The 27,741-nt window shown below is 66.7% G+C and overlaps 2 protein-coding genes across 5 annotated transcripts; both read right to left on the bottom strand.

Moving 5' to 3' along the window:
• Window positions 1–1,397: 1,397 nt before the first annotated feature.
• On the bottom strand, window positions 1,398–23,758 carry JUP (junction plakoglobin). 4 transcript variants are annotated; one of them, XM_054176725.1, is made up of 15 exons: window positions 23,684–23,758; window positions 10,475–10,704; window positions 9,230–9,486; window positions 8,383–8,621; window positions 7,776–7,977; window positions 7,094–7,238; window positions 6,605–6,708; window positions 5,237–5,575; window positions 4,283–4,438; window positions 4,008–4,127; window positions 3,220–3,370; window positions 2,981–3,102; window positions 2,670–2,709; window positions 2,206–2,377; window positions 1,398–1,739 (listed from the first exon to the last, which is right to left on the bottom strand). In XM_054176725.1, the coding sequence occupies exons 1-14, from the start codon at window positions 23,689–23,691 to the stop codon at window positions 2,232–2,234; spliced, it is 2,259 nt and encodes a 752-aa protein (XP_054032700.1). In that variant the 5' UTR covers window positions 23,692–23,758; the 3' UTR covers window positions 1,398–1,739; window positions 2,206–2,231. The 4 variants fall into 4 exon arrangements, with proteins under 4 accessions (XP_054032700.1, XP_054032701.1, XP_054032702.1 ...); XM_054176726.1 differs by having other exon boundaries at window positions 1,398–1,709; XM_054176727.1 differs by having other exon boundaries at window positions 9,230–9,483.
• Window positions 23,142–26,734, bottom strand: P3H4 (prolyl 3-hydroxylase family member 4 (inactive)). Its single transcript, XM_054176749.1, has 8 exons — window positions 26,169–26,734; window positions 24,750–24,899; window positions 24,322–24,493; window positions 24,113–24,241; window positions 23,857–24,002; window positions 23,684–23,770; window positions 23,352–23,490; window positions 23,142–23,267 (listed from the first exon to the last, which is right to left on the bottom strand). The coding sequence occupies exons 1-8, from the start codon at window positions 26,652–26,654 to the stop codon at window positions 23,254–23,256; spliced, it is 1,323 nt and encodes a 440-aa protein (XP_054032724.1). The 5' UTR covers window positions 26,655–26,734; the 3' UTR covers window positions 23,142–23,253.
• Between the last annotated feature and the right edge of the window lie 1,007 nt (window positions 26,735–27,741).

Here is a 27,741-nt window from a genome sequence, read left to right as displayed (position 1 = left end):
CCCCAGCCTGCCCCCACGGGAGCTGTAGAGAGCCAGAAGGTCTCCCCTCAGCCTTCCTCACTCCAGGCTGAACGTCCCTCAGGGGCTCCTCACAAGCTCTCCAGCAGCAGATCTGAGCTTGAGGACAGGAGGGGTTGGTGCTGACAGGGAGCAGAAGCCACTGCCTCCAGCTGCCCTGGGTCACATCCCCACATCCCCCCCATGCCACAGGAGCTGTGCCAGGCCGATGGGTGTCATGCCAACAGCTGCACAGGAGCTGGGCTGCAGCAGGCAGAGCACAGAGGCAGAGGCAGTGTCCTGGCTCTGCAGCTGCCACCTCGTGTCATGGGGGTGGGCATCTCACCGAACCACCACAGCACTTGGAGCCTCTGGCACAGTGCTGACACCACCACGACCTGACTCCTCTCTCCAGCTGCCCCCTGCTCAAGGAGCCCCCACACTCCATCTGTCCCTGCAGGATGGATGCACAGGGCAGAGTAAAACCTGCCAGGCACAGGCATGTGGGCACCCCTGGGCTACCAGTTTCACCCTTCCCTCCCCTGGCAGGCAAAACCCCCAGCCCTGCCCCTTCCCACAGCCACAGCGGGTGGCTCGTGCCTTGCCAAGCACCAGAGGGACCCATCCTGCTCGTCCTTGCTGGCCACCACCTGAGCCCCCAGCCAGGCAAAGCTGGGGCAGAGCAGGGGAGGAGCTGAGCCCCAGGGGAGGGAAGCGCCAGCGCCTGGCCCGAGCAGGGTGACGGCGCCCAGCACCCCGGCTGCAGCCCCCGCACCCACCTGCCCTGGGCGACAGAAGAGGCTGGGGGCACCGTGGGGCTGGGGGGGGATCTTTTATTCTTTGCTTTGGTCTATACAAAAAAAACCAAACCCAAACCAACTCACAGAAATAATAAAATCTTCCACTCCTGAGCCACGCTGCAGGCTCAGCGCTGCAGGCTCAGCGCTGCAGGCTCAGCGCTGCAGGCTCAGCGCTGCAGCTGCAGGCAGTGTCCTTCCCTCGGCTGGCAGCGCCGGGGCCAGAGCCTCTGCAGAGGGGGCAGACAGGGGCAGGGCAGGGGAACACCACTCACCAAAAGGAGGGGAAAGGGCTTAAGATGTGCAACAGAGATCAGTACAAGGACACAGTTCCTAACGCTGGAGTCACTGCTCTAGGGGTGCTGGGGGGGCAGGCAGGGACAGAGTCAGCTCCCCAGGGGCTGGTCAGGAGGAACGAACCCGCGGGCACCCCGGGGGCACAGCCGGGGGCCTGGGGCACAGCGCCCCTGGGCTCCAGCGGACTCTGGGCTGGCCTGGCTGAGCTAGAGCTCCCCAAAAGCCAAGGGCTTCCCCATGTCAGATCCCTCTCCCAGCAGGCTGACACCAGGACACAGGGGGAGCTCGCAGAGCACAGAGGGTGAAGTTGGCACCGAGTGGGGAAGGAAGAAAGAGGAAAGAATCTCTCCTGGCAAAGGCTGCCCCAGGGCCGGGGGCGAGCGGGGCAGGGCTGGGGCAGGGGGCTTAAAGCTTCAGAAACAGCACCTGGGCTGCTGGAGGTGCTGGGAGCAGTCCCAGGGGGAAGGACTCTGCCCACAGCTCCCCAGGGAAGAAACAAATCGAAAAATAAAACCTCTGGTGGGAATGGCAAAAATTTATCTTCTGAGGCACTTCTGGCTCCCAAGTCCTTGTGAACGCTCAGCCCTGGGGCCACCCTCTGCTGCACGGAGAAAACACCTGCAGGTGGCAGGGGGCTGCAGTTAGCACCTGGGGGGAGGAGAACAGAGCCCCCTGAGCCCCTGGGGCAATGACCCACAGCAGCACCAGCGACCCCAGGGCAGCACCAGGGGCCCCAGAGCAGAACCAGGGACCCCAGAGCAGCACCAGGGGCCCCAGGGCAGCACCAGGGGCTCCAGAGCAGCACCAGGGACCCCAGAGCAGCACCAGGGGCTCCAGGGCAGCACCAGGGGCCCCAGAGCAGAACCAGGGACCCCAGGGCAGAACCAGGGACCCCAGGGCAGCACCAGGGGCCCCAGAGCAGCACCAGGGACCCCAGAGCAGAACCAGGGGCCCCAGGGCAGCACCAGGGGCTCCAGGGCAGCACCAGGGGCTCCAGGGCAGCACCAAAGGCTCCAGGGCAGCACTGGGTGCCAGCAGCCAGCCCTGCCTCCCCCAGCCCCCCGCCCAGCCCCAGGGCTGCGTGCCCACCCCCTGGGCACCCAGCAGCACCCACCTGGTGCGGGGTGGGGGTGGGGAGGGTTAGGCCAGCATGTGGTCGGCGAAGGGCGCCCGGACGCCGTCGCTGTAGGCGTCCATGGGGTAGTCTCCGTCCATGTCCATGTGCATGTCCATGGGGTCCAGGGGGATGTCACCGGAGTACATTGGGCGGTAGCCAGGGTCCAGCTCTGCAGGGAGGGTCGTGGCCCCCTCAGCTCCTGCCCCCGAGAGCCTTCTCCAGGCCTCAGCCACCTTCCTCCCAGCCCCCCCAGCCTGTTGCCACGTGTGCTCCTGCCACCCCCCACCCCTCCCCCTGGGCCAGCCCAGGCACAAGGGGGCAGCTGAGCACCCCCAGCCAGGCCAGGCTGGCACCCTGCTGCAGCCACCCAGGAAAGGTTCTTCAGCCAGGCTGGTTGGGTGGCGTGAGGCAGCTGCCCCACCAGGGCCCAGCCTGAGGGGGTACCCAGGTGCCACACTCACCATCTGAGTAGGGCTCATTGATGGGGATCATGCTCTGAGCCTAGGAAAGAAGTTGGCACAAGTGAAGAGGGGATTTGTGCTCATGTGTGCCCCGTGCTCAGAGGTTAGGAGGTGCCCAGACCCACCCTGGGCAGAGGGTGCCGTGACCCAGGGCTGCAGCAGCCACAGCCCTCCCACCCCCCCGGCCCACACTTGCTGGGCGCTGCCACCCAAGCCCGAGGCAGCAGCAGCAGCTTTGGGAGGCAGGACGGTGCCACCCCAGGGAAAGGGGCCGGTGGGGTGCCCAGCAGGGTGCCCAGCAGGGTGCTCACCGCCTCCCAGGCTGCTGGGTCGTGCTTGAAGAGGGAGTTGGTGAGCTCCACGGAGACTCTCTTGCGGTAGTCAGGGTTCTTGTCCTCCGAGATGCGGAAGAGCACAGCAGCAGCGTAGGTGGCTGCAGGGCAGGGGCACAGCACCCTCAGCTCCGGCCGCCCGCGGGCACCCCAGCGCCACAGCCCCCAGCCCCGCAGCAGAGAGCCCCTGGCACGGGGCCCGGCACAGCAGCCCTCACCTGTGCCCTCGTTCCTGGAGTGCAGCAGCTCCATCAGCGGGGCCGAGGCTCCCTCCGCATCGATGGCATCCGCAGCCTCCTTGTCCTGCGCCAGCTCGCACAGGACGCCGGCGGCCACGCGCTGGATGTTCTCCACGGGCGAGTAGAGGAGCTGCCAGCACACAGCAGTGCCCAGGTCAGGCAGCGGTGCCCAGGCCAGGCAGCGGTGCCCACGTCAAGCAGCGGTGCCCAGGCCAGGCAGTGGTGCCCACAGCAGGCAGCGGTGCCCAGGCCAAGCAGCGGTGCCCAGGTCAGGCAGCGGTGCCCAGGCCAAGCAGCGGTGCCCAGGCCAGGCAGCGGTGCCCAGGCCAAGCAGCGGTGCCCAGGCCAGGCAGCGGTGCCCACGTCAGGCAGCGGTGCCCAGGCCAGGCAGCGGTGCCCAGGCCAGGCAGCAGTGCCCACGTCAGGCAGCGGTGCCCAGGCCAGGCAGCAGTGCCCAGGTCAGGCAGCAGTGCCCAGGCCAGGCAGCAGTGCCCAGGCCAGGCAGCGGTGCCCACGTCAGGCAGCGGTGCCCAGGCCAGGCAGCGGTGCCCAGGTCAGGCAGCAGTGCCCAGGCCAGGCAGCGGTGCCCAGGCCAGGCAGCGGTGCCCAGGCCAGGCAGCCAGCCAGGGCAAGCCCTGCTCCCGACCCAGCCTGACACACACACTGCCGCTGGCCCAGCACCCCGGCACCTTGGCCCTGGCACCGTGAGGCTGTGCCAACCGGCTGGCAGGTGGCCAAGGGCAGCCCCCAGCCCCCCAGCCCCTGACCTGCACGAAGAGAGGGATGGTGTTGAGGCGGAAGATCTCCATGCGGTTCATGGGGTCCCGGGCCAGGATGTGCAGGGCCCCTGTGCACCCCTCCACGATCTCCTCCATCTTCACTCCGTCCTGCCGGGGCACAAAGGCTCAGCTGGGGCCCTGGAGCAGCCGCTCTGTCCCGTGCCAGGCTGCGACCACCCTGAGCACGGGCACAGGGCAGCCCCTAGGGACAGGCCGGCTCGGGCACAGGGGTACCCCCGGCAGGCTCCGCCGCAGGGACTCACTGTGTAGGGCTGCTGTGTGCCAGCTGCTGCGTGCCGCTGGGCATCCTGGTGAGCCTTGACCAGCAGCTGGACCAGGCGGGGGATGACAGCAGCCTCCTGCAGCGGGGCATGGTTGGCCGGGCACAGCGCCAGGTTGCGGATCAGACCTATGGTAGCCTGGGGGAGAGGAGCAGGGCAGGAAGGAGAGGTTTGTCCTGACCGTGGCCCACACAGCATGTGCCCCCCACGGGGCCTGCCAGCTGCACCCCATCCCCGTCCCACCCCGTCCCCCATGGCCAGCCCGGCGTCACCTTCCTCCCACACCGCATCCTGCCCCACAGGGGAGGCTGCCAGAGCACCAATCCCAGCCAGGAGCACCAATCCCAGCCAGGAGCATTGACCCCAGCCAGGAGCATTGACCCCAGCCAGGAGCACCGACCCCAGCCAGGAGCACCGACCCCAGCCAGGAGCATCGACCCCAGCCAGGAGCATTGACCCCAGCCAGGAGCACCGACCCCAGCCAGGAGCATCGACCCCAGCCAGGAGCATCGACCCCAGCCAGGAGCACCGACCCCAGCCAGGAGCACCGACCCCAGCCAGGAGCACCGACCCCAGCCAGGAGCATCGACCCCAGCCAGGAGCATTGACCCCAGCCAGGAGCACCGACCCCAGCCAGGAGCATCGACCCCAGCCAGGAGCACCGACCCCAGCCAGGAGCATCGACCCCAGCCAGGAGCATCGACCCCAGCCAGGAGCACCAATCCCAGCCAGGAGCACCAATCCCAGCCAGGAGCACCGACCCCAGCCAGGAGCATCGACCCCAGCCAGGAGCATCGACCCCAGCCAGGAGCTGCTTCCTCCACCGGCTGCCATCGAGGAGGTGGCGCAGCGGCACCGGGACCGGCCACGGCTCCAGGCCCCTGGGCAGCACATCCCCCTGGGCCCTGGCTCCCTCCATCCCCCCCGGCCTCCGACCTTGACCAGTGGCCACTGGTTGGGCTGGTTGAGCAGCTTGACGATGGCCGGGATGCCGTAGTTGAGGCGCACGGAGTTCTGAGCCATCTCGGCCTCGGGGTGCCGGCTGGTGAGGTGCCGCAGGGCGCAGACCGCCGGCTCCGTGATGTCCTCCTTGTCCCCTGCCCGCAGGATGGTGTGGATCAGAGCCTCCACCCCGTTGGACTGCGTCACCAGCGTCTTGTTCTTGCTGTTGTTGCAGGTGAGGTTGGAGAGGGTGCCGGTGGCGCAGGTCAGCACGTTCACGTCGTCCGAGCTCAGCTGGTTCACCAGGATCTTCAGGACGCCGTCCAGGCCCTCCTGCGGGGGCAGCAGAGCAGCCCAGCTCCAGCCCAGCCCCGGCCCAGCCCCAGCCCAGCCAGCTCTGGGCTCAGGCAGTGCCTGGGCTGCAGCCCCACATCCACCCTCTGGCCACTGGCAGAGAGGATCCAGCCCCAGCTGTGCTCTTCCTCCCAGACCTGGCACCTCTGGTGCTCCCCAAACAGTCCTGGGGTGACCCCAGTCCCAGGGCTGGAAGGAGTTAAAGCTGCCATGGCCTCGTCCCCTCCTCCACAGCAGAGCCAGAGCCACAGCCAGGGATGGTTCCCAGCACAGCCAGGGATGGTTCCCAGCACAGCCAGGGATGGTTCCCAGCACAGCCAGGGATGGTTCCCCAGCACAGCCAGGGATGGTTCCCAGCACAGCCAGGGATGGTTCCCCAGCACAGCCAGGGATGGTTCCCCAGCACAGCCAGGGATGGTTCCCAGCACAGCCAGGGATGGTTCCACACCAGCCCAAATACTTTCCAGGCTGCTTCAGGCAGTGCTCTGCAGCAGAGGCTGCCCCAGCAGATGGGGAATGTGTCAAGAGGCAGCAAAGGGCTGGGGACAGCAACTCCACAGAGCAGAGCTGAGGTCACCTCATAGCAGCTGCCCCACAGGCCAAGGGCACAGCACCTCCACAGCAGCTCTGATGGCAGCTCCCTTGCTGGGCAAGGAGCCAAGAGGGCAGCCAGCACCTGGGCACACTGCTGGGAGCTGCCCAGGTCAGGCCAAGGTCTCAGGGGTGCCCCATCGGGTATGTGATCTACTGCTGGTGGCCTCAGGCCCTGCCAGGGACAGGGCACAAGCCCTGGCTGCCAGCTGGCAGTGGAAGTGCAGTGGGCAGCACACAGCCTCCTGTGACACCAGGCAAAGCCCTGCTGCAGCAGGGCTTGAGCACAGCTGGGCATCCTCTCACTCTGCCAGGCACAAGCTGCCACAGCTGCCAGGGGCTGGAAGTGGCACCAGGAGGTGGCTGGAGGGCAGCTGGGGAGGGCTGAGCTGCACAGCTCGGGGCCTGCAGGCTCACCTGCTTGGTGGCCACATCAGAGAGGTTCCGCAGGGTCCAGAGGCAGTTCTGCACCAGCCTGGGGCTGGAGCTGGTCAGGTGCTTGCCCAGGGCCTGCATGCCACCTGCCAGGGAAGGAGAGACCACCTGAGAATGCCCAGAAGCTGCCCCAGCAGCGAGAAGGGAGGGACAGGAGGGCAGTGTGGGCTGGGCACCACCTGGGCAATGCCTCCAGCACTCGACACGGCCTCAGGGCTTAGCAACAGCCACAGGTGGCGTAGGCAGAGAGCTCCTGGCCAGCCAGGCCTGATCCTGCCCACACAGGGTGCCAGGAGAGCACCTCAGCAGCCCTGCACAGCCAGAAGCCAGGCTACACACAGGTGGTTTGCCCTGGCTGTGGAAGGCTCCTGCCCACATCAGCTGTGAGTGGGGACCCTCAGCTGCACCACCCTGACCCCAGCGCCCTCCTCCCACGTGCCCCCAGCTGTGGCAGTGCCCAGCCCCTCTCACCAGCCTCCACGATGGCAGGCTTGTTGCTGGGGCAGACAGACAGCACCTTCAGCACCCTGCTGGTGGTCCAGAGCAGCTTCTCGTAGTTGTAGCTGCGCATGATCTGCACCAGGGCCTGGGGGCCTCCGTTGGCCAAGATAATCAGCTGCAGGACAGGAGGGGCAGGCTGGGCTGCGTGGCACCTCTGGGCTGGGGGCAGCACCACCCTGGCCCTCCCAGCTCGTGCCAGGACACAGGGCAGGCAGAAGCTGCAAGCCCTTGGCACACAGAGCTGCTTCAGGTCCCCCCTGCTGGTGCCATGCACTGCCCCAGCCCCCCCCAGCCCTGCACACCGAGGTCCTGCATGCAGGGCACAAGCAGCAGCCTCCTGCCCAGCCCCAGAGACCTCTGTGTGAGGCCAGGACGACTCCTGGTGTGTAGGAGAGGAGCAGGCAAAGGACAAAGAGCCTGGCAGGAGCTGATCCACCAGCCCAGCTGGGGCAGCCTGCTGCTGGGCACACGCCACCTGCCAGGGGTGCAGGTGGGCACAGCTGCCACACTGCTGGCTGTGGGGCACACAGGCTGGCACGGCCCCCACCCCTGCCTCCCAGGCTTCTGTCTGTGAGGAGTGAGGTCGAGCAAGCACCCAGCTGCTGCCCTCCCCCAGCAGGGCCCCGGGGGCAGCCCCGGCCCCGGCTCCCACCTTGCTCTCCTGGTTGCCGTAGGCCAGGAGCTGCAGGCAGTCGGTGGTGATGGCCAGGAACTTGGGGTTGTTCTTGTTGAGCAGGGGAACCATCTTCTGCAGGCCGTCTGCCAGGCGCACTGCCATCTTGGCACCCTCCTGGTACAGCAGCAGGTTGTGCAGGGTGGTGATGGCATAGAAGAGGACAGACTCCACCGGCGAGCTGCGGGCACAGAGCCACCTCAGCGCGGGCAGCCGGCCCTGGCTCCCCGGGCTGCAGCCTGCCCCCGGCCCGGCGCCCGCCCAGCACCCCTCAGCGGCACCTGGGAGGGGTCACCACGTTCTGTGGCCCTGCAGGAGGGGGCACCTGCCCCTCAGGACAGAGCAGAGACTGAGCCCCGGCTCCGTGGGCACGGGGAGTCGCTGCCCTCCTCCTGCCCCTCCAGACACAGCAAAGCCCTGGGGCTGTCTCAGGCTGGAGGGCTCAGGCTCTGTCATTGCCTTGTGCTGGGGTGAGCAGAAGCAGGACCCAGCTGTGGGGGCAGCAGGAGCCCTGCTCTGCTCCCAGCCCCGCAGGGACCACCAGGCTCTGCCACCCTCTCGGGACCCCGCTCCTGCAGGCTCCTACCTCAGCATCCTGACCAGGGCTGGGATGCCACCGGACTTGAAGATGGAGAGCAGCCCCTCACGGTGGTGGGAGAGGTTGTGCAGGATGCTGGTGGTGCAGCGAGCAGTGTCCAGGTCGCTGGTGCTCTGCATGGTCCTCACCACGGCTGCCACCACCTGCGGCGACTGCATCAGCGCCCGGCGCGAGGCCTCCTTCTTGGAGAGCTGGTTCACGATCATGGCAGCCTTGCTGACGACCACCTGTGGGCCAGGGGCTGGTGAGGGGCAGCAGCTCCCAGTGCCACCCACCACACAAGGGGCAGCAGCTCCCAGTGCCACCCACCACGCAAGGGGCAGCAGCTCCCAGTGCCACCCACCACACAAGGGGCAGCAGCTCCCAGTGCCACCCACCACGCAAGGGGCAGCAGCTCCCAGGGCCACCAACCACACAAGGGGCAGGAAGGATCCTGCTCTGCCAGGCGAGAGCTGGCCCGGGGCTGCTGCGCATCGTGCCAGGCAGAGCTGGCACAGCAGTGCTGCCAAGGGTGGGTGTGTTCCACAGCCCTCATCTGCCACGCTCAAGGGGCAGCAGTGGGCAGCACATGGGCACGGGGCTGGGCGGCAGGGGTGGGCAGGAGAGCGAGAGCTGGCAAGAAGCACTCAGCACCAGAGTGAGGCCAGGGCAGGAGAGCCATGTCCCAGTGGAGGACAGGCTGTGGGTGGGCAGAGGTGGGCACAGTCTGCTGGCAGGATGGGGCTGAGCCAAGAGGGAGGAGCCAGGTGGCAGCCACGGAGCCCAGCTGGGATGGAAGCTCCGTGCCCAGCAGCTGGAAGCCCAGAGCCTGGCACAGCAGAGCAGGGTCCCTCACCGGGTCCTCGTCGTTGAGCAGCTTGGTGAGCTCGGGGATGGCGCGCGTGGCCAGCTCGGCGTCGTCCTGGTAGTTGATGAGGTGCACGATGGCAGACTTGAGCATCTGGGAGGGCTCTGCCAGGCGCTGCACGTTGGTCTGCTGCCCCTCCAGCTGGGTGCTGAGCAGCAGCGAGCGATCCTCCACCGTCTCGGGGTACATGGCGGCCCTCACGCGCTGGGCGCGGGTCATGGCCAGCTGCGCCTCCATGTCTGCTGCTGCGGCACGCGGAGGACGCGGCGTCAGGCTCGGCGTCCCCCGAGCAGCACCCCCAGCCCTGCTCTGCAGGTCAGGGAGCTGAGAGGGAGCTGAGCAGCAGCTGAGCAGGAGCTGAGCAAGAGCAGCGTCAGCAGTGCCAGCGCAGAGCTGCTGCTTCAAAGCGCAGGCAGCCAGAGCAGCGCCCAGATAAGACAACATCCAATTAGCAGCCTGATGAGGCAGTTGTCACACAAGCCCCGGTAATTAAAACATTAAGGGTATCTGCAACTCGGGGCCAGCTGGCACTGGGGATCGGGAGAAGGACACAGAAGGTTAAGGATGCCAGGGCAAGCACAACCTGAAGGACAAAGATGCATCCCCAGCATCCACACCCACATGGCACAGGCACCACCCAGGGCTCAGGGGGGCTCATCCCTCACCACAGGGCTCTTCCCCACCAGGGAGCCAGTGCCTGAACCTTCCCCAGCCCCTCAATGAGGGCAAGCGATGGCCTCTGCCAGGGGGAAGCATCTCCCTGGCTCCAGGGCTGCACCTCTGCTTCACCCTCACCCAGCTGGCCAAGCTTCATGGCACACAGCAGCAGTGCTGCCAGCTGCACCAAGACAGGCTCCTGAGACAAGGTCCTGAGACAGGCTCTGAGCAGGCTCCTGAGACAGGCTCCTGAGACAGGCTCTGAGCAGGCAGACAGGCAGGGAGCAGATCCGTGGGCTGGGATCAGCTGTTCCCATCCTGAGCCAAGCCACCGGCGCTCGGATGTGTGCCCAGCTCAGCACCGGTGCCGGCTGGCTGCGCGCCGCCCCCACGCGAGAGCCTCTTGGTGTGGGGAAGGAGGGCAGGAGGCAGCAGATTTTAGGCAGCAACAGCTCCCAGGGTGTGGAAGGTGGCACGGAGGAGAGCCCAGAAAGGAGCACAGCTCATGCAGGAGGAGGAGGAAGGCAGGAGTCAAGCAGCTGAGCTCATGGAAGTACGCAGCCCCACGGCCCCTACCTTGCGCTTGGCTCTGGCTCTGGCTTCCTCCCTGGCAGTAACTCGTGGTGGTCTTCTTGATGGTGTACTGCTTGCCATAGACCTCATCCTCGTCCCCGTGGCACTTGCTGCTGACCGAGGGCACCTGGGTGTTGACGCCGGAGTGGATCCCCGAGTCGTAGGTGTAGGTCTGCTGCCACTCCGTCACCTTGATCGGCTGCTCCATCATGTTCATCACCTCCATGGCTGCTCTGCGGGGCGCAGGGGGCAGAAGTGATGCCTCTGGCGGAGCCCAGCTGCGGCAGAACCCTCTCGCCCCTCTCCTGCACCCAACCGTAGGGCAGCCCCCGGCACGCAGCTGGCCCCGGCGCAGCCCACAAGGAGCAGCTGGAGCCGATCCCTATCTGCCCTCCTCCCCCACGCCAGATGAAAGGCGGCTCCGGGATGACGAACCCACAGCTCAGCACTTTGCTGCTCCTGTTCAGACACGAACCGCGGCTGCCTGAGTCTCCCCAGCGCGGTCTCACCGCCTCGGCAGCCAAGGTGTGCGCAGGGACCCCGCAGACAGACCCCCGAGCCCACTCCAGACCCAGCCTGCTGCCCACGGGTGTTGTAAAGACCAGCACCAGAGCCAGGAGCTGACGGAGAGCTGGGGACAGCCACGGGGTAGGAGCTCCAAGAGCTAAATGAATGTTTTTGGAGGTCTTCTGGGACACTCCTAAAGCACTTACAAACAACCGGGAGAAGCCACCCGCCCGGATCTCCCGTGGGTGCTCAGCACCATGGGTGCCCATGGCATGGGCTGGGGGCTCCCCACACTGTGCCGAGCACCACGCCGTGGCCGCGTGGTGCCAGGACAGGGCAGCCCAGCACAGCCCAGACACAGGACAAACCAGCTGAGGTTGCTCGGAGCAGGGCTGGGCTTCCCTTGTCTTTAATTTGGGGATGCAGAGGGAGGGAGGCTCAGGGATTTACCCCGGAGCGCAGCGGCAGACGCTGCAGGGCTCTGAGTCACCAGCCCCACATGCAGCCCCACAGCACAGCCGGGAGGGGAGGAGGGGATGGGATGGGGGAATGGGGACAGCAGCCGGCCAGCCCCACCGCCGCTGACCCATCGCCCAGGCACCCGCCGGCATCCCTGCCCCTTCCTCCAGCCGCGCAGGAGCGAGGATGAGGATGAGTCAGAGTTTCAGCGGCGATAAGAGGCAAAGGCAGCAGCTGGGTGCAGCAGCAACAGCGATTCCCAGCACAGCTCTAATTACCACCTCCACCAGCACTGATTCATGCAGCAAGCCGGACCGGGGTGGCCACGCACCCCTGGCAGCGCTCCAGCCACCAGCACAGCTCGGGGCTCAGGGGGACCAGCCGGGCTGGTGCGGCAGCCCCGGGCCTCAGCACCCTCCTCGGGGTGCGGGGGGAACGGGGGACGAACCTCCCGCCAGCCCCAGTCCCCCAGCAGGCCGGGGGCTGAGTCAGGGCGTCGGGTGGTGGCTGAGGACGCGGCGTGCGTGGGGTGTCCCGGCAGGGCACAGCGGGCACAGGCTTGGCACAGGCTTGGCACGGCTCGCCCCAGCGCTGCTGGCTCTTCCCAAGGAGCTCGCAGGGAAGAGCCTCGGCCTGGGCGCGAACGTTCACTCCCGGGGAGCAGCGGGCGGGCAGGAGCCCCACCGTGCCCCCATCCCCCTGCATCCCACCACGTCCCTGCCCGCCCCCTCCCAAGCCACCTTCCCGGAAGCACCGCCGGGCACCGCTCCTGTCAGTTCGATCTGTTTGGAGCCGTGGAGCAGCAATCTGCAGCCTAAGTGCTGCGGCTCGGGGCTGATGCATTATGCATGCTCCGAGGCAGGAGGCGCAGGGCCGCGGCTGGAGCCCGGCGCGGGCAGCTCCGTTCCCACGGCAGGGCGCGGGAGGGAGGCTCCGCTCGGTGCAGCAGGACCGCGCGTGACGCACGGCACCGGGAGCGAGCCCAGCCCCGCTCCCCACCCCGTGCCAGAGCAGGGCTTGGCCAGGACAGCCTATGCCGAGCTGGGAGCGCCACGGGGCCACGCACCCGCTGCGTGTGAGCGAGCCTGTCCGGCTGGCAGAGCCCCCAAGTGCGTTGGGAAACCCAAGGAAAGCGGTGCCAAGCCGTGCCCAAGCAAGCAGGGCGGCAAGAGAGCATTCAGCTGGCACCAGTGGGGTCAGTGCCACGTTGCAGGAGGTGGTGTGAGCCATCAGGCTGCTCTGCAGACCCCAGCAGCAGGACTATGGCCAGGGGGTCAGTGGCATCTGGATAGGGATTGACAAGGGGACAGAAGGCCTTTGGGGAGGCTCTCTGCCCCTGTGAAGGGGCTGCAAAGACCCTAAGAACCCAGCCAGAGGGGGCAGGGACCCCCAGACAGCAGGGAGCTGGAAGGAGCTGGAGCTGCCTGCACCGTTGGTTGACCAGCAGCAACTGCTCTACAGTTGCAGGCATCTGACAGCCCACTTCATTGTTCAGCCTCCATGAGTTGAGCTCAGCCACTGGCTTCCTTGAGTCCTGCATTATGCATGAGCCCCCCACCCCCACCTCGTCTGCACCACTGGCACCCCAGGGACATCAAAAGCCAGCAAAGCTCCTCAGATCCCAGACACCAGCTCAGGTGATCGGCCCCAGACAAGCTCCACGCAGGAGTGGAGCACCGTGTCAGACCTGTCTGAGCCTGCTGCCCTGCAGCAGGGCACAGGGGCCATGGGCAGGGGCATTATGTGGCTTGAGGAGCTCCAGGAGCCCCCCTGGAGGACTCATGGGCACCTTGTTGAATGCAGCACCCCGGAGCATCCCTGCCCCACCAGCAGCCCCTGCAGGGTTTGCTCCTCACCACGGGTGGGCAGGCAGCCAGGCCAGCAGCAGCTGCGGCACCAGAGGCCCCCGCAGCGCGCAGTGACATTTCTGAGCGCTGTGTCAAGTGTCCTCTGCTCATCACTCGGCGAGGGCCAGGCGCCTGACACCAGCTTCTCCCACCGCAGCTCTGTCCTCAGATGTCCTCCCTCCTCCTCAGCAGGATCAGGCAGACAGCAGTGCCAGAGGCAGGAGATGCTGACCCCGGGTCACCAGGGATGCTTTTGATGGTGAATGGCTGCAGAGGGCCAGGACCTGCACCATCCCCAGGCCCTCACCAGCAGTGAAGGGCAGTGGTTCATGCAGGAGGGAGGAGCAGGGGTTGGATCTGGGCCTGTCCTGGGGGGCCAGCAGGTTGTGAGGAGGGAGAAGGAGACCTCCAGCATCACAACAGGGAATGAGTTCAGCTGTACGGAGGGACTTCAGCTGTGGTACATGGGGCAGGCAGAGGCTTCCACCACACCCCCCCAGGGGAGAGGCAGGAGAAGGTTAATCCCTCTCCCACCACTTCCCACAGCCAGGAACCCGGGACAGGCAGAGGAAGCTCCTGCGGCTGCAAGGCACCAGCCAGCAGCTCATCCGCCCCCGGAGCCATTTGATCGGTGTCCAGGCAGCATCACCCCCCGCGGGACACCGTCTGGGAGGAAGTCTCTGGCAAACACAGCCCCAGGCCTGCCCAGCCCTTCCCTCCGGCTGCTGCGGGAGCCTTCGGCCTCACCCAGGCAGGACACAGCTGAGCTGCCCAGCAGCAGGGCAGCCATGAGCTGCCTCATGCAAGGACAGCTCCTGCCTGGGCACCTGATGGTCAGCAGCCTTGGGGCTATCACCCCCTAAGCAAGTGCAGGGCACAGAGCACCCCACGTGCCAGACCGGGGCTGCACAGTGGGAACCAAGACCCTGTGGGTCAGGGAATGCAAGGAGCAACTTGAGTCCATGATGCATGGCTCCAGACGACCCTTGCTTCCCCCGTGCTGCCCAACCCGGAGTGGGATGCCAGCCGTGGGGGTGCCACAGCCCCGTCCTGCCCCAGACCCTGCCCGGCAGCAGCGCTGGAGGTGCCCTCGCTGAGGGCTGCAGCGCGGGGGGCTGAGCTCAGCTGCCGCCGAGTGCGAGCGGCTGCAATTAGCCTCACTTAAGGCTTCTGAGAAACGGAAAGCGGCGGTTAAGGCAATTCAATAACTGCAACCCGAGCAGAGCCTCTATTTCTGAAGCACTTACGCCACACGCAAGCCATCTCCTGCCCTCCCCACCCTGCCGGAGCAGCCAGAGGATGACAGCCATGTGGGGGAGCAGCATCGACAGCCACAGCACCGGAGCTCTCCTGGAGAGAGCTGCACCCCCAAGTCCCGCAGCATCTGCAGCCCCCCTGCCCAGAGGCGCCCAGCAGCGGCACCGCTGCGCCCAGGGCTAACGGAGCCGGGGCGGCGGCTCACGGAGCGCCCGCAGACGCCGCAGCAGCTCCAGCAGCGCACAAAGGCTTCAGCGGTTCTGAAGAGGACCCTTCGCAGGAGCACGCAGCAGGAGCAGCACAGAAAGAAGCTTTTCAAGACCTCGCCACCATCAATGGGAAGCGTTAGAGTCAGATGCCGGCTACCAGGAACCCTTTCAAAGAGGCTTTCCAGGGAAGAGGAGTGGAGAATTCAAAGGCGAACGACAGCGGCTTGAAGTTTAATGAGGAGACCGCGACGGGGGCTCAGCCTCTCGTTAGAAACAGGCTGCAAGGTGTGAGGCTGTCAGCCCCAGCCTCTGCACAAAGGAGCTGATGGCCTCTGCTTGCCAACAGCCCCATGCCCAGGGCTGCTCCAGCCACCCCAGCAGCGCTGACAGCTTCAGGTGGCTCAAGGAGGGCAGCAAGGAGCACAGGAGCTGCTCTTCCCTTCTGGGCTCCCCAAGACCATTAATTTTTCAGCTGTTCCTGAGGCCAGGTCTGAGCTGTCCAAAGCCCTGTGGCAAAGTCCCTGCTACCTGGGAGGTGCCACATGCCCCCAGGTGTAGCAAGGTCAGGCTCCCAGCAGCAGAGGCAGCCCTGGCAGCACCACATCTCTGCCATGCCCTGCCTGGCTGATGCTCCCCATCAGAGCAGAGCTTGTTCCCCCCAGCCTGCACCTGAGCTAACAGCTCCTGACAGCTCCAGCATGCACAGGCTGCAGCACTTGGGCACTTCCCATCACACGGTGCCAAGGTCTTACCCATCAAGTGCTCTGTTCTTGTGAGAGCACAAACAGTGCTGGGCATGACCCCCAACCTCCTGCAGAGCACCGTGGGGCTGCCAGTCCCAGCATGGGGCACCACAGCCATGGGAACCGCCTGGCACTCGTGCCAAAGCTGCACCACAGACTGGGTTTCCCCTAGGGAGTTCTCCTGCCCATGCTGGGCCCTGCCCAGCCCTGGCTCACCCAGCATCACCTCCCTGCCCCACACACAGGCATGGATCCAGCAGCCTTGGTTTGGGATCAGGTCCCCTTCTTGCAGCTCTTGTGCCATGCCAGACTGGCTCTGCCCACACAGAGTGAGCCCCATGGCAGGACCCCAGCCCAGGGAGGGTCTTCCTAGGGACATCCACATGCTGAAGGCCCTCTGCAGGGTCTCTGTCAGTGCACCTCCCTTCCCTACACACCAACTGCTGGCAGAGTACACCAGGAGGACCTCTGTGGGCACATCCTCTGCTCAGTTAAGGTTTGTTGCTCTCATTAGAAACACTGCTGGGGAAGATGGGAGCTTGCCACTTGTCCCTGGGAACTGGCAGGGTGCAATTAATCACAACAACTCCATCTGGAGAAGAAACATCATAATGGTTATTTTGTTTCCCAAAAAAAGGCACAAAGAACAAATTGTCCTTCAGGAACAGGACAACTGCAGGCTTTAAATTGAGCCAGGGAGGTGCACAGGCTGCTCCCAGCTCCCCCCGGGGTGCCCACAAGCAGGGGACGCTGCCACCAGGCCCCGGTGCTGCCGGAGCAGCCGCGGCAGAGGGGAGGGGCAGGCAGCCGCCGAGCCCCGGCTTAGTTTCCCCATCCAACCACATCACAGCTGTAAAGTTCAGAGGCTTCACACGAAATTATCACCAACAGCCGTCAGCAGCCGGCCTGTCGGAGCAAGTTAATGATTTGTCACCGGGGCTCTGCCCGCGCGTCACCGCGATTACAGCACAGCGCCTTGCAGCGGCCCGAGGTCTCTCCCCCACCGGCCGGGCACAGGAGCTCTGCCCAGCCACCCCCCCCAAAATCCAGCTGGGACCACGGCACATCCCACACCAGGGGGTGCGTGCCACCCTCCGGCACGGGGCAGGCTCCCCCCGGGAGGGCTCCGCTGCTCCGCTGCCTGCTCCTGGGCGTGGGACGCTCGGGAAGCGGCGAGCAGGAGCCCCGGGACTCGGTTCAGGCGAGCGCAGGCATCGCGGGGCCGCCCGACCAGCCGGTGCCAGGCTCCTGCCCTGTCTGCACAGCAGAGGAGCTGTACTGAAATGCCTCCAGCAGCTGCAGCAGAGCCCACCAGGGCAGGCATATTTAGAAGGGTATTTCAAACCTCTGCCTAATTCAAAACATCTTCGTCTCCCCCGCAGGCTGCGACGAGCCGGGCGGCATTCCCGAGCCAGAGGCAGGAAGTGGAGAGGGTGAGGAGCTCTGCCCGTCGAGGCACCTGCAGCTCCAAAGCCAGCCCAGGTTAAGATGAGCTGCTTAGGTCAAGTTCTAAGATTACTCTGGAGAGGGAGCACCTGGACCCTCACACCCCTGCTGTCCTCCAGCACCCACGGGAAAGGAGGCTAAACCCAACCCTGATGAAGTGGGCACCGATGCAGCCCTGGCGTCCTCCCGTCCCAGCTGCCTCCAAGCCAGCCAGGGCCAGCCCATGGTCTCCCAGGCCTGAAAGCCACCACCCCCTCCGTGCCCCACAGCCCCTGTCTGGGTGGAAGAGCACCAGCTGACACCAAGGTGGGAGCTGAAGTCCAAGGGAGGCTCATAAAGTTCTAATGGAAATTAAATTCCTTTTTAACGTCTGTTAATTAGAAGCCAGCCTAATGCAAACCTCCAGGACCAGCACAAGCCTCGGTGCAGATGCTGCAATTAAAGTCTTGCAAGTTGCCTGCAAAGAGCCTCTCTCACCACTTCCCCAGCCTGCAGAGCAGGGGCCAGGGGCAGCCCTGCTCCCCAAGGCTCTGCCATCTGTGCCCGGCAGAAGCTTCGTCTTAAACCCTGAAGATCTGAAGTGTGACAGAGAGCCAGATCCCATCAAGTGTTCCCACACCAAAGCACAGCCTTGAAGGGAAGCCATCGTGTCACAGGAACAGCCTCTGCCGAGACAGCCAAAGCCCTGCAGCTGCACCGCAGTCCCTGCCCCAGCTGCTGGAGCCGGTTAAGGATTTCAGGTGGGGGAAACAAAGGGGAGAGTTAATGGGATTAGGACAGCGCTGAACGTTACCCCAAGAGGCAGCCTGGGACAGGGGGAAATTCGGCAAGGTCCCCGCCTCGACCAGGCCACAAGCTGCCCACACTGCTGAGGTGGGCAATGCTCGGGGCACGGTGCGCAGATCGTGTGCCCAGCCCTGGCAGAACACCCCCCCCCGCGGCAGCCCAGCTCGGCCCCCCCGGGACGGACACGCTTCCTGGAGCCGGTGAGGACACGCCACACCGCCCAGACAATAGACTGTGAACGCCATTGTCTGGAAGCCAGGGCCCCGCCGCGGCCGCCCCACCTTCCCCCGGTGCCCCAGGAGCCCCCCCGAGGACTGAGGACCCACGTCTGCCCCAAGAGCCACACGGGAGCCAGCCCTGGAGGGAAAAACGCCCCCCAGCCACGGATGCCAGGAGCTCCGTGCGTTCCCATCCTGATGGCCAACTTGTTTCAGCCAAACGAGCAGCAGAATGGGCGCTTCGTGGCTCCAAAGCCATTACAGGCAAAGATGGGTGCCCAGCACCCTCCCAGCTGACTCGGGTAGGACACCGACAAGGACACCTTAAAGCCTCCCCAGCCCCGGTACCAGCCAGGCTGGACACCCGCTCCCACGGCCAGGGGCAGACCCTGCAGGCACCCCGGGATGAGGATGACAGCCCTGGGCAAAGGCCTCCGGCACCGCTCCAGCCCCATCCCCACGGCAGCTGGCAGGGAGAAGCTTCGCCCCCGGCTCCCCGACAGCCCCGTGGCAGATGGGCCTGAGACCGGCGGTGCCGGGGCTGGCAAGCAGCACCAGCGCCAAAACCGGCACAGCGTGGGTGGAACAGGAGGTGCGGCGACGGCGGGGGCCAGACCCAGTTGGGTCACAGCGTGTCCCCAGCCCCCACCATCCTTCCAGCATGAGGAAGCCGACAGGGAACAGCACCTCAGACACGGGGCTCGCTCAGGCACCCCAACAGCATCACAGGAGAGCCAAGGGGGTGCAGGGCCCACTGCAGCCTGGCGAGAGCGGGTGTAGGCACAACAGCAGTGCAGGTCACCACCCAGGACCGTCCCTGGCAGGCGGCTGTGCCCTCCCAGCTGGCATTCACACTCCTCTGCCAGCACAAACATCTCTCCAAGTTGCTCGTATGACAAGCTACAGACTCCTTCTCTGGGCAACTCCCAGCAACATTTCAGCATTATCCTTTCATCTGTGCTGTAAACCTGATTAATTAAGCTAATCACTCAGCTAACGCAATTAGAGTGCTCTCTCCTCTCCAAACACACACCAAAAGCCAGCCGAGTTTCGTCTCCCACTCCCCCCCATACTTCCTCCTGTGGATATCTACTGTCAGCTGCTCCGGGGGGTTCGGTTGGGCACCCCTCGGCCGGCCAGGGTCACTAAACCACCCAGAGCCCTTCTCGGCTCCCTCCAAGGCTCAGCCTAGGTAAACAGTTTGTGAATCCAGCTGAAGGTAAGGGGCACCTGACGGCACCGTGGGCGGGACGCTGGCACCAGGGGGGCTCCGACGGAGCTTCGAGCGGGCGCGGCGAGAGCACGCAGCCACCAGGTGTGACTCAGGGTACGGTGGCACCGAGCAGCTTTACGTAAGAGCCCCGAGGCCACCTGGGCGAGGAGCGTGCCAGGGCCTCGCCCGTGGAGCAGCGACTCCCAGCACACCCGGGCGGTGCCGGAGAACGAAGCTGCCTCCGCCTCGCACCAGGGCGCGGGGCCACAACTTGCGAAGTAGCTCCCAAAGCACCGGGCGGGGAGCGGAGCCGGGACAGCCGCAGCCGCCTCGGGGGCTCGCCCCAGGGACCCGCCCGACCGGATCCGCGCAGGCTGCGCTCGCCGCCGACAGCCGCGCCGCTCGCCCCTGCCCCACGCGGGACAAGCCCCACTCGCACGGTTCTGCCCCGGGCGGCGAGCTCTGGCCCGGGCGGCGGCAGGACCGCCCCAGGACGGCCGGTGCTGCCCAGCCCGGACAGCCGCATTCTTCCTGCCCCGAGCGCGGCCCCTCCCCTGCCCCGGCGCTGCCCGGCCCGGCCCGGCCGGCTCCCCCCCAGCCCCACTCCGGCCTCCTCCCGGCGCGGTGGCGCCCGGCGCGGCGCCGCTCACCTGCGCTGGGCTCGGTCCGCGCTCGGTGCCGCCCGCCCGCTGCTGCCGAACAAAAGGCGAGCAGCGCCCCGCGCCGCGCCGCGCCCCCGCGCACGGCCCGCCCCCGCGCTGCCGCGCCGCTATTGGGCCGCCGGCACGCCCGTCAACCGCGGGCTCCGCCCCCTCCGGACGTGTTTATTCGCTGCCCATTGGCGGGGGCGCGGCCGCCCCGCCCTTCGGAGGCAGGCGATTGGACGGCGAGGGGGAGGGCGGAGCGAGGCGGTGGGCGGGGAAGGGCGCGGCCGGCAGGGGGAACCACCTGGTGACGTCAGGGGGCGGGGTCGAGGCGGGGCCAGGACCCAACCCTGGGTCGGGGGTAGGAGGTACCTGGGCAGGGTGTGGTCAGCCCAGGGTCCGAAGACCCCCGAGGGCAGGGGCGGTCAGTGGGACCCTGGGAGGTGCGGGGTGCAGGGACCCCTAAGGGCAGTGGGGTCGGTGGGACCCCAGAGTGTGTGGGGTGCTGGGAGCCTTTCCACGTCCAAGTGTGCACAAGGGTGCAAAGACCCCCCCCAGGGCAGGCAGGGGGGTGCTGGGACCCCTGCGAGGGAGCCCAGGACCCCATGGCCTTGCTCCTGCACGACCCCCCAAACAGCCGGGGGGGGCCCGGCCGTGCAGGCCCTCCAGCCTCCCCCACCCAGGGGTCCTGCATTGTCCTGCAGCCAGCATCTGGCAGAGGGGGTCCAGCAGGGCATGGATCGTGGGGCAGTGGGCAGGGAACTGCCCTCTCCAGTTGCCCTCCCCACTCCCACCCACCCCTACCCCAGGGAGCCTCTCCTGACTCCTGCAGCGTCTCCCATCGATGGCTGCCCGGGCATGCAGCCAGCAGGGTGGCAGCAGCAGGACAGGGGTTGGCCCTTGGCATCGCCCAGCCCCAGGAATGGGCTCCACACTGCCCGGGTTGGGAAACCAAGGGAGGACCCCAGGAGCAAGGGGTGCTGGGGAAGGACTCGGGTGGCACCCAGCCCTGGCCAGACTGGCCCAGCCAGGTGCTGCTGCCACCCTGCTCACCCAGCCTGTGGTCCCTGGGCGAAGCCTCCATCACTCAGCACTCAAGTCAGCAATGACCTCCCAGTGCCAGGGCACATCCCAGGCCCTGGTGGGCATCCCCTGGCCTCCTGCGCCCCACATCTAGCGATGTAGGCAAGGGATGCATCCTGCACCTCCTGCCACCACCCCAGCAGAGTCCTGAGCCTCCCCTGGCTCAGCTGGCAGCTCCCAGCTCTGGAGGGAAGTGAGAGGCAGAGCTCCCGGCCCTGCAGGGAGGAAGGGTTCCAGCACCGTGCAGAGGTGGGGTCCAAAGCACAGCCAGACCCTTCCCAGCACGAGGAGAGGAGCAGATGGCACAGCATGGCACAGCATGGCACAGCAGAGCAGGGCACAGCAGAGATCAAATGGCTGCCAGAAAACTCCTTTGTGTTCCTCCTTCGCCAAGGTCAGGGCAGCCAGGCCAGCACAGTGCTGCTCTGTGATGCCAACCCACAGAGCCCTGCAGTGTGCCCCCCACATCCTACCACAACCTCCCTGCTCATGGCCCTGCATCCCACCTCTGCACCCTGGCACCTCCCAGCCTTGCCAGCCCAGGGACCACACTCACTGCCACTGCAGTGTTCAGAGAGCTGCTGCTCGTGCCTGGCACTACCAGGAGTGCCAGACCCAGCCAGCACCTCTGAACCTGGTGGCAATGGTGGGAGCAGAGAGGGCACCCCAGGGACCCTGATCTGGGGCTACAAAGGGCTTTGCCTGGCACTGGCAGAGAATCAGGAGCAAGAAGCTGTGTTCCCAACCTGAGTTTGGGGCTGGCAAGGGCATGCCATGCCCAGGTGCGCGTCAGAGCAGGGTGGAGGCCCCATGGGCCCTGTGCCACCCTCACCCAGCTTGTTGGGAAGATAAACAAGCCTCTGCCCCCCAGGCGGTGATGCCAGCGTGCTGGGCTGAGTGCTTCCCGCTGATCCAGGCACCGGTGCCACCGGCTGCGCCCCGCTGGGCTGGCACTGCCCTCCCAGGAGTGGCAGTGACCCACTGGTGACAAACTCCCCTTCCCCCGGGGGGCAGGACAGCGCTGCCCCGCGCAGGGGTGCAGGGAGCCGCCCCTGGCATCCCTGCTGCTTCCCCTGAGCTCTGCCCCTGGAGCCCCGAGCCCAGCCCTTGGGTCTGGGGCCTCAGCCTTGTCCCCCAGCCCCGTGCCCGGCCCCGTGCAGGGAGGGCAGAGCTGGGAATGCCCTGGCAAATGGGAGCTGCAGGGCAGGGCAGGGCGGGGTGCTGGCAGCCTCCTTGCCACCCCCTTCCTTCCCTCACTCCCTTCCCTCCCCCGGGGCCAACGCTGTGATTCAGCTGCTTGGTTTCAGTCCCTGCCGCCAGCTCCGGGGGGAGCAGGCACATGCTGCTGTGCCAGGGAGGAGCAGGGTGCCCGACGCTGCCTGGCACCCCCGTGCCCAGGGCAGGCACCAGCTTGTCAGCAGCAGCAGTGGCCTCCAAAATGGGCTCCAAAAGACCCTGGTGCAGGGGGGGGAACACCCCCCCAGTCCCCTTAGAGCCTGGCTGTGACCATTGGGGTCCCCCCAACCTCCTGGGGCCACCCAGCCCCCCGACCCATTCCTCCCCTGCTCACAGCACAGCCTCTCCCAGCACCCCCAGCCCCAGGGAGCCTGAGGCAGCTCTCCAAGGCCTGGTCCAGGTTTTATTAAAAGTCCAGCACCAGCAAACAGAGTAAAAAAAAGCAGCTGGGGGGTGGGGGAAGTGTTAAATTAACAGAGCCTAAGGCTGCAGGGGGCTGGGGGGCATTCAAGGCACATGCAGGGCATGGGCAGTGCAGCCTCGCCAGGCTGCAGCCGTGAGGTGGCACAGGGACACTGGCACACCAGGAGCCCTATTGTAGCACCAGGCCCTGGGCTCTGAAGGGGCCGTGGGCACTGAGGGCTGGCAGGTGGGCTGGGGGCCCAGGGTAGGAGCCCTGGGGAGCTGCAAGGAGGGGCAGGACTGGCACACATGCCAGGCTCCAGCAGCGATGAGCATTGCCCCCAGAGCAGGAGCAGCCTCCCTGAAGCCCCAGAGGCACAGCTGGTCCTGGCACACCACCCCCAGGTCCTGGCAGGAGCTGAGGGACAGAGTAAACCCCAGTGCCATGGGGCACCACTGCTGGCAAGAGCTCATGGGGACACTGGGGACAAGAGTGGCCCAGAGGGAGCTCCTGGGCAGGTGGTGCCAGTGACCCGGGGGCTGCACTTGGGGCAGCAGACGTCCAGAAGGCAGAGGCAGCCCTGCCGCAGGGCACTGGGCAGGATCAGCCCTTCCTGTGAGCCCAAGCCTCTGCGTGGCAGCTGGCAGGAGCCACAGCCTGGTGTCCCCAGGATGGCATCGCAGCGACACCACTGCCCAGCTCCCCTGGGGCAGGCTGTCCCTTGGCCTGGCTCATCGCAGGGTCTCTGCAAGCAAAGGAGGAATGGATGGCACCGGGGTGCGGGCAGCAGCCACCCTCCCCCCAGGGCACAGCCCCTGGCATTAGGAACCTTGGTCAGCTTTGTCCCCCTTGGTCCTGGGCTCCTGCCACCACTCAGCGAAGAAGTCCTCCTCGTAGTCACCTTCGCCCTCGAACTCGCTGTCGGAGGGCAGGTCCTGTGCCTCCAGCCCCTCCTCACCCACCTCCATCTGTGGCACAGGATGGGCAGGAGCAGGCAGCAGGGCACAGGGGCCTCATCTGCAGCCTCTTCTGCAGGGCAGGTTTGGGGGTCGGATGCCCTGCCCGAGGAAGGGCCCTACCCCAATAAACCCACAGCACCCAACTGCACCACCCAGCACCCCAAAACGTCCCCAGTGGCACCCACCCCGGTGCCATGGTTACCTCATCATCCTCAGCCTGCAGGTACTGCCTGGCAAAGTCCAGCATCCTCTTCTGGGCAGCCGTCTGTGTGTGGTAGCGCACAGCCTCCTGGCACGGGCAGGGGGCAGAGGCCACATCAGCCCTGCCGCCAGCGGCAGAGCCCGGGGGAGGGGGAGCTGGGGGGGGGTCCTCACCGGGCGGGGCTGGAAGTCCTCCCCCTGCAGGCGCCAGCGCTGGCGGTGGAAGCGGTAATAGACCAAGTTCTGCTGCATGACGGCGTCGGCCGGGTCGAAGAGCATGTAGCTGGAGACGGCTCGCACCGCGTCCCGCACGTCGTTCACTGCGGGCAGCGGCAGCGGCTGACGGCCGGCGGCACCGGCCCCGGGGCCCCGCAGCACCGCCGGCGTGCCGCGGGGGCACGGCCCCTGCCCCGCGCCTGCCGGCACTCACGCTTGTAGTAGGCGAACTGCAGGTAGTGGTACATGGTGGCCACGAACTTCTCCACCAAGTAGCCTCCCACGTTGGGGGTGAGCTCAGCCTCGCAGTCCACCTTGCACTGCAGGACGCTCACGAAGTGGTCTGGGGAGAGGCAGCAGACCCCCATCGGTCCCTGCAGCCCCTCCACAGGGCTGCCAGCCCCCCGCCCCCTGCCCGCCCACCTGCGATGGCAGGGTAGAAGTCCTTGAAGTCGCGCAGCTCGTAGGCGCCCTCGCAGCCGGCCAGGCAGTCCTCGTACGCCTGGAAGTACTCAGCCAGAGCCTGCTCCATGCCGGCAGCGCTGCTCCGGAAGTCGCCGCTGTTGTACAGCTTCACCGAGCGCACGAAGATCGGCTGCGGGGCACCACACGGAGCTGCCCACCGCCCCCCGGGCACCGCACGGGAGCTGCCCGCCTCCCCGACGGGCAGCGCGGCCCGGCTCTGCCCCTCCGAGACGTCTCCGTCCCCAGCGTGGGCCCCACAGAGAGGCTTTCTGGGGGCAGGTGGTGAGCGAGGCAGAGCTGCTTCCCTCGGGGTTTGGCAGGACCAGGCACGCACGGAGCCCCTGGGAGCCCCTCTCCCACCCAGCCCAGCCCAGCCCCCTCCTCACCTCGTAGGGAGGAGCCTCCAGGTCAACCAAATATTCATCCACGTCCAGCATCGTCCTGTAGTAGTTGAGGTACTTCAAGGTCATCTCATGCTTGGGGTTCTTCTGCAGGAAGGTGTGGGCAGCAGACACTGCTTTCTCGATCTTATTTGACTGGGGAGGGAGGAAGAATGAGTGCAGCAGCCTGGCATGGGGCTGTGGGGGTTCAGCACCCAGCCAGACCCTCGGGCTGCACAGTGCCAGCCTCCAGCCCAGCAATGAACAGGTGTGATCAGGAACCAGGGACAGGGCAGATAAATGCAGACAAGCTGCCCCCTCCATGCCCCTGATGGGGGTGAGGACAGCTTGGCACCTCCCAGACCTCAGCCAGGAGCAATCTGCACGGCCAGCACCTGAGCCACACAGCCTCTGTCCTGGGGCACTGCCACCAGCCACCCCTCTGCCGTGCTGGCTCTCCAGCTGCAGCTCCAGGGGAGCCAGGCTGAGGGAACCATCCCTGAGATAGGCTTTGGCCAGGGCAAGCAGAAGGAAAAGGCATTAAGGGTCTGGGCCAGGCTGTGTCTGACAGCTGCCAGGTGAGCTGGAGCAGCACTAAGCACCAGAGCAGCATCCGTGCTGGCAGCCGGGCAGGGGCACAGCAGCAGTGCCTGGGGAGAGAAGGGTCCCCTGCCAGAGCCACCCTGGCCAGGGGAGAGTCACCTCGGGGGGGTCCCTTGTGAAACCTCTTCTGCACCCTGAGCTGAGCTAGCTCCAGGTGTGCAGCACCCAGACAGTGTCCCACAGCCACCACACTGGCACCAGACTGCCAGCTTGGGCCCCTCCAGCATTCCCCTCCCCAGGCAATGTTCTGCCCAGCCAGAGGCACCTCCGGGGACCAGGGCAACGCCAGGCAGGGTGAAGGGAGACCACCACAGGGGCCTCCAGTCCTAGGTGCACCACTCATGTCCTGCCTGATGCGTCCCAGATGATGCTGACGTGCCACGGGGCAGGGGCAGGATGGAGGAGCAGGGGGAGAGGCAACATAAGAAGGGGAGCACAGGGGGAGGTGCAGGATGGGGCCCGGTGTGGGGGACAGGAGGGGTGCAGGGCAGGACACCACATGGCAGCAGGATGCAGGATAAAGGGGAGCAGGGTTCAGGGGGTGCAGATCAGGAGGTGCAGGTTGGTGATGTGGGGGCACAGGATGGGGATGCAGGCTGGGGGGGGATGCAGGCTGGGGGTGTCAGGAAGTATAGAACAAGGGGCACAAGATGAGGGCTCAGGACCAGGGTGCAGGATGGGGGGGTGCCGGTGGGGGGGGTCGCACAGTGGAAAGGCACAGGACAGAGGGTAGTGGAGGGGGCTCGGCTCAGAGCGGTGCGGGATGGGCGCCCCCCACTCCCCGCCCCGCCACGTTGCGCGGCATTTGCGCGGCCAGCTCACCTTGAAGAGAGCGTAGTGCAGGTACTGGTAGGGCAGGCGGCGCTGGAAGTCGCGCAGGGTCTGCGCCGGGGGGTAGCGCAGCTGGAACACAGGCAGGTCGCGCTTGCAGGCGCGCAGGCAGCCGGCTCTGCGCAGCAGCCGCCCGAAGAGCTGCAGCTCCCTCTGCCACTCCCAGACCGCCGGCTCCGCTTCCGCGGGGTCCCCTCCTTCTTCCGCGGGGTCCCCTCCTCCCTCCGCGGGCGCGGAGCAGCGGCGGTGGCAATGCGCCTCGCTGTCGCGGAGCAGGCGGTGCAGCCGCAGGCTGGCCTCCAGCTCCCGAGCGCTCTCTGCCCACTGCGCGTCCGCGTACTGCGCCAGCGCCCGCGCGTAAGCTGCCTGCAGCGGCTCCAGCGCGGCCGCGGGGAACCCGCGCACGCTGTACTCCTCGTACTGCGCGGCGCACAGCCCCGACAGCAGCAGCGGCCACAGCAGCGCCCGGCCGCCCATCCCCGCCGCCGCCTCCACCACCGCGCAACGAACCGCGCAAGGCTCCGCGCAGGGGGCGGGGAAGGGGAAGGGGCGGTGCGCGGCCGCAGCGCAGGGTCTTAGTGCGGATCTGCGCGGCTGGGGCAATGCCGGAGGGGGCGTACGCGGTGCTGCGCGCCCCCGGTGCGATCCCGGCGGGTGCGCGGTGCTGCGCCCTGCGCGCAGCGGGCTCGGAGCCCCACGCCGGGGGCAGTCCCTCAGAGTGGACCTGCGGGTTCCGGTGATGCACTCGGGGCTGTACGTCGCAGAGTGGGACGTGCCCGGTGCAGGGATGTGTGCCCCGTGCTGGGCTGCAGCCCTTGGGCACTCCAAGGTGTGCTCAGTGCCACCCCACACTGCCCTGGGCAGCCGGCCAGGCCCCCCAGCCCAGCTGTGCCCAGAGCTGGTTTTGCTGCTGGCCTGTGCCAGGCCAGAGGCCACATGCCCTGCACCCCTGCACTGTGCCAGATCCCAGGGCCGCATCGTGCCAGGCCCCAGCATGGCCACAGTGGCCCTGGCCCGAGCCCAGGGCTTTGTTGCTGGCTGGACAGTGGTGCTGAGGGATGTCACAGCATGGGGCAGGAGCCAGGATGGTGCTGAGGGATGTCACAGCATGGGGCAGGAGCCAGGATGGTGCTGAGGGATGTCACAGCGTGGGGCAGGAGCCAGGATGGTGCTGAGGGCTCTTCCTGCAGAGCAGAGGCTGTTAGTGCCCAGCACCTCCCTGCCAACGAGCAGCTCATAACTCATGCACCAGGCTGGCATTGCCCCTCAGGAAGGGCTCACACACCCCAGGGCCAGGCCCTGACCCCACCATGCCATGGGGAGAGCCCTAAGTGCCCCCAGACTACCCACAGTCCATTGAGGGGCTTCAGAGCCCCCCCAGGCCAGGCTCAAGGGAGCTGGCAGCACCTGGCTCAGGCTCCTGCTCTCCCTGGGGGCTCTGCCTCGGGGGCTCCGGTGTCAGTCCGGCTGAGTGGCTCCTGCCTGGCCCTCACCAGCAGGTCTGGGGGAGCAGGGACCTGAGGGCAGCGCACGGGTGAGCATCTGATGCTGCTCCTGGGCGGGG

This window comes from Dryobates pubescens, chromosome 36 (assembly GCF_014839835.1).
Source record: "Dryobates pubescens isolate bDryPub1 chromosome 36, bDryPub1.pri, whole genome shotgun sequence".
NCBI lineage: Eukaryota > Metazoa > Chordata > Aves > Piciformes > Picidae > Dryobates > Dryobates pubescens.
Note: the sequence above shows the minus strand (reverse complement) of the source record. Positions and strands in the feature narration are given on the sequence as shown.